Source organism: Hyla sarda, chromosome 3 (assembly GCF_029499605.1).
Source record: "Hyla sarda isolate aHylSar1 chromosome 3, aHylSar1.hap1, whole genome shotgun sequence".
Lineage (NCBI taxonomy): Eukaryota > Metazoa > Chordata > Amphibia > Anura > Hylidae > Hyla > Hyla sarda.
The window spans coordinates 9,475,861-9,486,296 of record NC_079191.1 but is presented as its reverse complement, the minus strand read 5'-3'; the positions used below and the strand labels follow the sequence as shown (position 1 = coordinate 9,486,296).

At 45.7% G+C, this 10,436-nt stretch overlaps 1 protein-coding gene across 1 annotated transcript; it reads left to right on the top strand.

The window, feature by feature from the left end:
• Positions 1-6,854: 6,854 nt before the first annotated feature.
• On the top strand, positions 6,855-7,811 carry LOC130360908 (olfactory receptor 2B6-like). The gene has a single exon (XM_056563463.1). It carries the CDS (start codon positions 6,855-6,857, stop codon positions 7,809-7,811), a length of 957 nt encoding a protein of 318 aa, XP_056419438.1.
• Positions 7,812-10,436: the final 2,625 nt, after the last annotated feature.

Below are 10,436 nucleotides of genomic sequence, written 5' to 3'. Positions count from 1 at the left end.
TGAACGGACATAGCGAATATGCAAATTTCGTGAAAATTGGACGAATATTTGTCCATATATTCTGGAAATATTGCAAATTCGAATATGGCCTCTGCCGCGCATCACTAACCATCACTGTGTCCTCAGGTGGTGCGCCGTAAGCCATAAGTAAATTTTTTTTATGGAAAAAGGGGAACCCTGCCAGGTCATCCTTATTTAGATTGTCTTCCTCTACATCTCTAGACTTTTAGTAGACTTTTTCTGCATTGGGAATGGAATCCCCCCGAGTCTAGGAGAACCTAATAAAAAACTTGTTGACACAGGTGGAAATGAGGTTTGGTTCGGGTGGAAGCGGGCGGTAGCGGATTGGCACAGAACATACAGCGGGTCCCGCAAAAACTTTTGATCGTTGATTAGGTTTGGTTTTCGGATTCTCTAAATATCCGTCTGTCTCTGTCGCCTTCTATTCTGCGTCACTGGGACTTAGATTTCTGTCTGACTTGGATCGTTCTCTAAAACCATCACAGCTTGGAAGATCCTCGGCAAAGATCTAGGGATCCCCTCAACTCAACAACTCCGCATCACCCTGGTCAATGTGACAGGGGGTTCACTTTCGAAAGATTTCTTTGGTCCTCTTACCAAACAATGATGCAAGAAGTTTGGGGGATTTAGGAGTATTATGAGCTAAAGAATTGTTTCTAGATATCTTTGTGGACACCCACATCTGTGACCCCAATGAGGGGATTTACCATGAACATATCTGCCGTCACAAAGGGGAACATAGATGTTCGGCCAGAATATAAATAAGAACACAGAGGGGAAGGGACACCTATCGATAGCTATACAGTGCTCCCTCAACTTACAATATTAATTGGTTCCGGGATGACCATTGTATGTTGAAACCATCGTATGTTGAGACCATAACTCTATGGAAACCTGGTAATTTGTTCTGAAGCCCCCAAAATGTCATCCAAAAATAGGAAAAAGTGAGGATTAAAGAAAAATAAGTAGATAAGTAATAGAGATAAAGCAAATCCTTACATATAAAAGTAATAAAGATCTGCTGGGAGCTGTAAATCACTGTGTATTTAAGTGTTTTCCAACCAGGCTGCCTCAAGCTGTTGCAAAACTACAACTCCCTGCATGCCCGGACATCTGTCCGGGCATGCTGGGAGTAGTAGTTTTGCAACAGCTGGAGGCACCCTCGTTTGGAAACACTGGTCTATGTAGAGGACAGGAGCTTCTTCGGGGTCCTATACAGTATACACAATGTCCTAAAAAAGTAAAACGGAGCTGTCTTTACTTGGTGTCCAAAGGAGCAGCTAACCCTGGTACAGAACATGTAATACCTCCCTGTACTGTAGGGGGCGCTACCAGACACCAGTCAGTGCATACACTTCAGTAATACAGGTAAAGAGTACAGAACATGTAATACCTCCCTGTACTGTAGGGGGCGCTACCAGACACCAGTCAGTGCATACACTTCAGCAATACAGGTAAAGAGTACAGAACATGTAATACCTCCCTGTACTGTAGGGGGCGCTACCAGACACCAGTCAGTGCATACACTTCAGTAATACAGATAAAGAGTACAGAACATGTAATACCTCCCTGTACTGTAGGGGGCGCTACCAGACACCAGTAACTGCGTACACTTCAGTAATACAGGTAAAGAGTACAGAACATGTAATACCTCCCTGTACTGTAGGGGGCGCTACCAGACACCAGTCAGTGCATACACTTCAGCAATACAGGTAAAGAGTACAGAACATGTAATACCTCCCTGTACTGTAGGGGGCGCTACCAGACACCAGTCACTACATACACTTCAGTAATACAGGTAAAGAGTACAGAACATGTAATACCTCCCTGTACTATAGGGGGCGCTACCAGACACCAGTCAGTGCATACACTTCAGCAATACAGGTAAAGAGTACAGAACATGTAATACCTCCCTGTACTGTAGGGGCGCTACCAGACACCAGTCAGTGCATGCACTTCAGTAATCCAGGTATAGAGTACAGAATATGTAATACCTCCCTGTACTGTAGGGGGAGCTACCAGACACCAGTCAGTGTATACTCTTCAGTAATACAGGTAAAGAGTGCAGAACATGTAATACCTCTCTGTACTGTAGGGTGCGCTACCAGACATCAGTCAGTGCATACACTTCAGTAATACAGGTAAAGAGTACAGAACATGTAATACCTCCCTGTACTGTAGGGGGCGCTACCAGACACCAGTCAGTGCATACACTTCAGCAATACAGGTAAAGAGTACAGAACATGTAATACCTCCCTGTACTGTAGGGGGCGCTACCAGACACCAGTCAGTGCATACACTTCAGCAATACAGGTAAAGAGTACAGAACATGTAATACCTCCCTGTACTGTAGGGGGTGCTACCAGACACCAGTCAGTGCATACACTTCAGTAATACAGGTAAAGAGTACAGAACATGTAATACCTCCCTGTACTGTAGGGGGCGCTACCAGACACCAGTCAGTGCATACACTTCAGCAATACAGGTAAAGAGTACAGAACATGTAATACCTCCCTGTACTGTAGGGGGTGCTACCAGACACCAGTCAGTGCATACACTTCAGTAATACAGGTAAAGAGTACAGAACATGTAATACCTCCCTGTACTGTAGGGGGCGCTACCAGACACCAGTCAGGGCATACACTTCAGTAATACAGGTAAAGAGTACAGAACATGTAATACCTCCCTGTACTGTAGGGGGCGCTACCAGACACCAGTCACTACATACACTTCAGTAATACAGGTAAAGAGTACAGAACATGTAATGCCTCCCTGTACTATAGGGGGCACTACTAGACACCAGTCACTGCATACACTTCAGTAATACAGGTAAAGATTGCAGAACATGTAATGCCTCCCTGTACTGTAGGGGGTGTTACCAGACACCAGTCACTGTATACACTTAAGTAATACAGGTAAAGAGTACAGAACATGTAATACCTCCCTGTACTGTAGGGGGCGTTACCACACACCAGTCACTGCATACACTTAAATGGGCACTGTCATGAAATTTTTTTTTGATATGTTGTAGTACTTAAGTACTACAACATATCTCTAATATACTTTTATTTAAAAAAATGCTTTTAAAACATTTTAAAAGCAATTTGAAATTCGGCCACTAGGGGGCGCCCTCCTAGTGGCCGAATGCAGTGCGGAGTGACGTCACTGCAAAATTCCGACTGATTCCGGCAGGGCATCAGTCGAAATTTTGCGCAGGCGCAGTAACAGCCAGGGCTGCGCATCGGCTTCCCGCACTCGCCGACGGCCCTGCTGCAAGGTGCGGGCGGCGCAGGGGGGTTGGCTGCTCCAGCAAGGTGCGGGGGGTGCTGCTCCAAGGTACGGGGGGAATGGGGGGAGCTGCTCCAAGGTACGGGGGGGATGGGGGGCGCTGCTGCAAGGTGCGGGGGGATGGGGGGCGCTGCTGCAAGGTACGTGGGGGGGGGGGGGTTGTTTGGGTTTACTTACCGAGCGGCAGGAAGAGTCTCCCCCGCACCCGTCCCTCCCGCATCGGCTCCTGGCTCACTCCTTCCCCCATGAAACTCCTGTCCTGGGTGCCTCCAGTTGTTTTACCACTACAACTCCCAGCATGCCCTGACAGCCAATAGATGTCAGGGCATGCTGGGAGTTGTAGTGGTGAAACAGCTGGAGGCACCCTGTTAGGAGAACTGAGGGCGGAAGCGCCGGCGCCAGCAGGCATCAGTGACGTGGTGCCTGCTGGGGAAGTCTGCCTGGTAGTGAGCACACTACCAGGCAGACTAAATGCCATTTTAAAAATAGTAAAAAGGCAGGGAGGGTGTTAGGGATAGAAGTGCAATAGGCAGGGACAGAAAAAAAAATCATGATGGTGGGAGCTACCCTTTAAGTAATACAGGTAAAGAGTACAGAACATGTAATACCTCCCTGTACTGTAGGGGCGCTACCAGACACCAGTCAGTGCATGCACTTCAGTAATCCAGGTATAGAGTACAGAATATGTAATACCTCCCTGTACTGTAGGGGGAGCTACCAGACACCAGTCAGTGTATACTCTTCAGTAATACAGGTAAAGAGTGCAGAACATGTAATACCTCTCTGTACTGTAGGGGGCGCTACCAGACATCAGTCAGTGCATACACTTCAGTAATACAGGTAAAGAGTACAGAACATGTAATACCTTCCTGTACTGTAGAGGGCGCTACCAGACACCAGTCAGTGCATACACTTCAGTAATACAGGTAAAGAGTACAGAACATGTAATACCTCCCTGTACTGTAGGAGGCGCTACCAGACATCAGTCAGTGCATACGCTTCAGTAATACAGGTAAAGAGTACAGAACATGTAATACCTTCCTGTACTGTAGGGGGCGCTACCAGACACCATTCAGTGCATACTCTTCACTAATACAGGAAAAGAGTACAGAACATGTAACACCTCCCTGTACTGTAGGGGGCGCTACCAGACACCAGTGAATAGAGATGAGCTGAGCTAGACTGGAGAGTCATGATGCCCTCCATGCAGAGTGCTGAAAATTGTGCTGAATATTTCTCCCTATTTCTCTATGCAAGCTGCTGGGCAAAGCTGACACACTGTAGAGTTCAGAGCTGAGGGATGTGTGCTGTCTCAACGAATCACAGCCCATCTCACACTGAACTGTTCTGGCTTTGTGTAGCAGAGAGGGGGCGAAATGTCTCCCCTGCAGTGCTTTAGATGATGTTACTTTTGCAGGGGAACACTAAACTGGAGAATCTGCTTAGTTTTTAGAACCGATTCACATTTTGCAGGCTGCACATTGGCAACATGTCAAAAAAGGACCCCGACATGTTCCCAGAAGTTCCATTGACTTTAATAGTCCGAAAGGCGTCTCATTGTGACTATGTTTGGTCCATTCCCCAAAAGCATTCCATTTCAGTGGTGGCACTCCTGGTAGACAATGGCCCACATTTACCATTGCAGTGTAAGTGAAGCATTTCTGTCTACACATACACCAAAAAGCTACACCATGTCTGAGCTGGTGTAGTTTTAGAGACTTTTCAGTGGCTTTGTGCCTTTTTTTTGCTCCTTTTTACAAAAAGGGGCAATGATAAATCCCTTCCATATCATGTCTATTGCCAAAATCAGTAGATTGCAACTCAAAATCAGCAGAAATGTGTAAACAAAAAGGGGCAAAAAAAGGGCAAAAAACCCTGCTTGCGCCTTTTTTGCCCCTTTTTTAGACACAAAAAAACTGTCTAAAGACAATGATAAATGTGGGCCAATGTTTTTGAGAACCTGCAGAGAAATGGGATGTATTAGAAAAATGGCCCTGAACGTAGCCACAATGAGAAAACTTTTAGTCCATTAAAGGAGAATCATCGTGCACAACAATGTATCCGACCACTGCCCCCAGAACACCCCCCACCCCCGTAATCTCCTGTACGGGACCCCGGATCTCCCTGGGAATGGGGCTTATCGACCCTCGCATGAATGAAGCAGCGGCAGACATACCCCTCCATATATCTCTATGGGAAAGCAGGAGATACAGGGTTCGGCTATCTCTGGCTCTCCCATAGAGATACATGGAGGGGTTGTGTAGGCTGCCGCTTCGTGCGAGGGTGGACATGCCCTGCTCCTTGGAAGAGAGGGGTCCCATGCAGAAGATTACGGGGTGCCAGTGGGAAGACCACCCGTGATCTATAACTTATCCTCTATCCTTAGGATAGGGGATTAATTTGTGTGCACAACAGTTCTCCTTAAAAGGGGTACTCCAGCGCTAAGACATCTTATTCCCTATCCAAAGGATAGGGGATAAGATGCCTGATCGCGGGGGTCCCGCCGCTGGGGACCCCCGTGATCTGGCACGCAGCACCCCATTAGAATCAGTCCCCGGAGCATGTTCGCTCTGGGTCTGATGACTGGCGATCATGGGGCCGGAGCATTGTGACGTCACGGCTCCGCCCCCGTGTGATGTCACGCTCCGCCCCCTCAATGCAAGCCTATGGGAGGGGGCGTGGCAGTTGTGTGGAGCGTGACATCACACGGGGGCGGAGCCGTGACGTCACAATGCTCCTTTGGATAGGGGATAAGATGTCTTAGCGCCGAAGTACCCCTTTAAAGTCAACGGACACATCAGTTTATAGATCAGCATCTCTTTTCAACCAGTTGCCAACGAATAGCCAGGAATATGTCCCAAAATGTAATATAAATTCCAATCTCTAAATATGATGGCACACCTGTCCAATCGTTGTGTCAGGTGCTCTGGCATGGATGGGGATAGACAATTCTACAAACTATCCACAACTTTTTACAGCTTTATAACTTTGTTTCCTTATAAGTATTTTCTTCTTTTACATTGTCTGTATTTTCTATTATATAATGCTATTGGGAGGCAAACATACAGTAAATGTATAAGAAGAAAAATAGTTCTAAAATGTTTTGATTCTTTTTGAGTAAATTATAAGTCCCAGTGTAAATAATTATTTCTAATGTGTTTTCTGAGTCTGCCGAGAAATAATTGACCTCAGGGGCCCAAAAATTATTAGTGTATTTGCAGTGCTTGTTCTGTCCCCGTATATATATATATATATATATATATATATATATATATATATATATATATATAACATACCAGAAGGGGACACCAGCAATGCCGAGTGAAATGTTACCTGCGTCCCACGCTTTGTTTTTTCCCCCCCTATATCATATGGAATAATCCTTCATAATTCCAAATTTCACGAATACTATTCATTGTTCTTGATCTCAGAATTCTAACATGAAAGAATTTCATACAAAACAGTCACATCTGTTTAGAAATAGCTGAGAGCTATTGTTAATGTGTCACCCAAACAGAAAAAAAAGGGGGAAATATTTTGGTACCATGGACCTAAACAGGACGATAGTCACTGAGATCATTCTGTTGGGGTTCTCCTGGGATCTCACCATTAGTAGGGTCCTCTTTGTTCTGTTCTTCGTCATCTACTTCATTACGGTCTTTGGAAATGGTCTCCTCATCTTGGTCGTCCTGACCAACTCTCACCTTCACACCCCCATGTACTTTTTCCTGTGCATGTTATCTTTTCTGGATTTATGTAACTCAACATGCGTCGTGCCCAGGTTCTTGATAGATCTCTTCTCTATTCGTAGGACGATATCGGTCGGGGCTTGTGCCATACAATTCTACACAATCCTTCTGATGGGCGGCACCGAATGTCTTCTTCTGACTGTCATGGCCTATGATCGATATGTGGCCATTTGTCGACCTCTCCACTACACGGTGATAATGAGGTGGAGCATCTGCTATCGGGTAATGGCCATTGTATGGATATCGAGCTTCTTCATATTTGTATTTCCATCCCTTACCATGCCCATGCCCCTGTGTTACCCCAACCAAATCAATCACTTCATGTGTGAAATTCTGGCCATCAGAAAACTGACGTGTACCCATTTCTTCTTTAGCGAGATCCTGGTTCTTGGTATCTGCTTCACCTCTATTCTCCTTCCATTTGTCTTTATTATTGTTTCTTACGCTTGTATTATATCGTCTGTATTAAAGATCCAGTCTGCAGGAAGGTCTAAGGCTTTCTCCACCTGCACCTCCCACATCTCGGTGGTGGCCTTGTTCTTTGGGACTGGAATGATTATGTACTTCGGGCCATCGGCCGATTACTCCACCAATCAGGGGAAATACATCTCTGTGTTTTATAATGTTATTTGCCCGATGTTGAATCCTCTTATTTACAGTTTGAATAACAAAGACGTCAAAGAACAACTTCAAAAAATGGGAAATGTTTGTACTTCTTCAAATTATCATAATTCAAATTTACAGAAAAATTAGACCAATGTATTATAGACCTCTGACCATTAAATACAGAAAATGATTTATGTTTGTACTCTTAACCCCTGACGCAGCGATTGTTAAAGTGTACCTGTCATTTGCAAAAACTTTTTATATAATGTAGATAATACCACTATATGTATATTAGAAATTTATATTAGTTAAATAATTTGTATTTGTCCTCAGTGTAGAGATCCCTGCTTGTCTTCAGTGTACAGAGCCCTGCTTGTCCTCAGTGTGCAGAACCCTGCTTGTCCTCAGTGTATAGAGCCCTGCTTGTCCTCAGTGTACATAGCCCTGCTTGTCCTCAATGTACAGAGCCCTGCTTGTCCTCAGTGTACAGAGCCCTGCTTGTCCTCAGTGTACAGAGCCCTGCTTGTCCTCAGTGTACAGAGCCCTGCTTGTCCTCAGTGTACAGAGCCCTACTTGTCCACAATGTACAGAGCCATGTTTGTCCTCAGTGTACAGAGCCCTGCTTGTCCTCAGTGTACAGAGCCCTGCTTGTCCTCAGTGTACAGAGCCCTGCTTGTCCTCAATGTACAGAGCAATGTTTGTCCTCAGTGTACAGAGCCCTGCTTGTCCTCAGTGTACAGAGCCCCACTTGTCCTCAGAGTACAGAGCCCCGCTTGTCCTCAGTGTACAGAGCCCTGCTTATCCTCAGTGTACAGAGCCCTGCTTTTCCTCAGTGTACAGATCCCTGCTTGTCCTCAGTGTACAGAGCCCTGCTTTTCCTCAGTGTACAGAGTCCTGCTTGTCCTCAATGTACAGAGCCCTGCTTTTCCTCAATGTACAGAGCCCTGCTTGTCCTCAGTGTACAGAACCCTGCTTGTCCTCAGTGTACAGAGCCATGTTTGTCCTTAGTGTACAGAGCCCTGCTTGTCCTCAGTGTACAGAGCCCCGCTTGTCCTCAGTGTACAGAGCCCTGCTTGTCCTCAGTGTACAGAGCCCTGCTTGTCCTCAGTGTACAGAGCCCTGCTTGTCCTCAGTGTACAGAGCCCTGATTGTTGTCAGTGTACAGAGCCCTGCTTATCTTCTGTGTACAGAGCCCTGCTTGTTGTACCCTCACTTCCTGTATTTGGACTCCTCACAGAGACACGGACAATAGCTGCAGGGACAGCATTTTAGCATTTTTTCTCCCAAAGATATACACATTGTTGTACCAAAACATCTACAGCAAAGGCAATGTGTTCGCCCTGTGATCTGTAGTTTGTATTGATACCATTGGGCTATATGGGGCTTTTTGATAGTTTTTTTTCTGGTATATGAATATTTTCTGGTACATTTTTATTTTTATTTGAAAAATTAGGGGGTTGGTTGTGTACATTTTTATTAGGGCTTATTTATATTTGTGATCACATTTTTTTTCCGGATTTGAACATGAATTCACATTCAGAAAGTGCCACAAATGCCCACGCAAAGTATGCATGGTATCAGGGACTAAGGCAGTCAACTCTGTCCCTGTACAATACCCTTAGCCGCTGGACTGGGTGCAGAGACCCCCCCCCCCTCCCCCAAGTTAATGTAGTGAGCGGACTGCTGTGATGGATAAAACACTGTGATGGATAAAGCATTGCCCCCAAGCCGCACAATGTATAGGAGCAGTCTCCCATGGAAGTGATTTAGTGACATAAACCCCTCGCCTCTGGGAACCTCATACACCAACACCAATACACCAATCTCCACAATACCACGATGGTGGCCACCTCAGCTGTAGCTCCTCCAATGGGATCCTCATTCAGTATCAACCACCACAGCTCCTCAGATAACATTTTCATATACTTCAGTATGAATGGCACCTTGGATAGTTTAAAGGGGTACTCTGCCCCTAAACATCCCCTTTCCTTTGGATAGGGGATAAGATGTCTTATCTTTGTGCAATCACCCTTGGTGTGGGCGGCTGTAGTAGCAAGGTCTCGTCACACCTCTCCATTCATGTCTATGGGAGGGAGCGGGATGGCCATCACTCCCTGTCCCATAGACATGAATGTAGGGGGCATGGTGTGACATTACGACCACAGCAGCCCGGACCCCCTCGATCAGGCACCTTATCCTTTGGATAGAAGATAAGATGTCTAGGGGTGGAGTTCCCCTTTAAAGGTGCCCTCCCAGGTCTGGTTGTGGACATATTGGTTGGGGAACTGCATGTGGGGTCTCCTGTATCTAGACCATCTGTTCCAGGTGTTTTCTGTCTCCATTTTTGAATGTCTTCCAATATCTTCAAACAGAGGTGTAACCTAATGGTGAAAAATCTGTAATAGAGACCCTCAACTATAATGCTTAGGGGGTATTCCAGTTTTTACTTTTTATTTGACTATGCTACAGAGGCTGTAAATTTAGTGTAGTTCTTAATATAGTGTCTGTACCTTTGGTTCATGCTGGTCTCACAATTCTTCTGTGATTTTTACCCTAATGTTTATTTTCAGCAGGTTGCAGTGTGGCCCAAGACATTACATCACAAGTCAGCTATTCAGAGGGAGCCTATCTTTGCTTCAATGGGTGGAGCGACCATTGGGTGTGCGGAGGGAATCATTCTGCAGTGAATTGTAGTTTTGCAACAGTTGGAGGCACCCTGGTTATAAAACATTGGTCTATTGCAAGGAAGGCAGCACAGGTGTGTTTGAATGG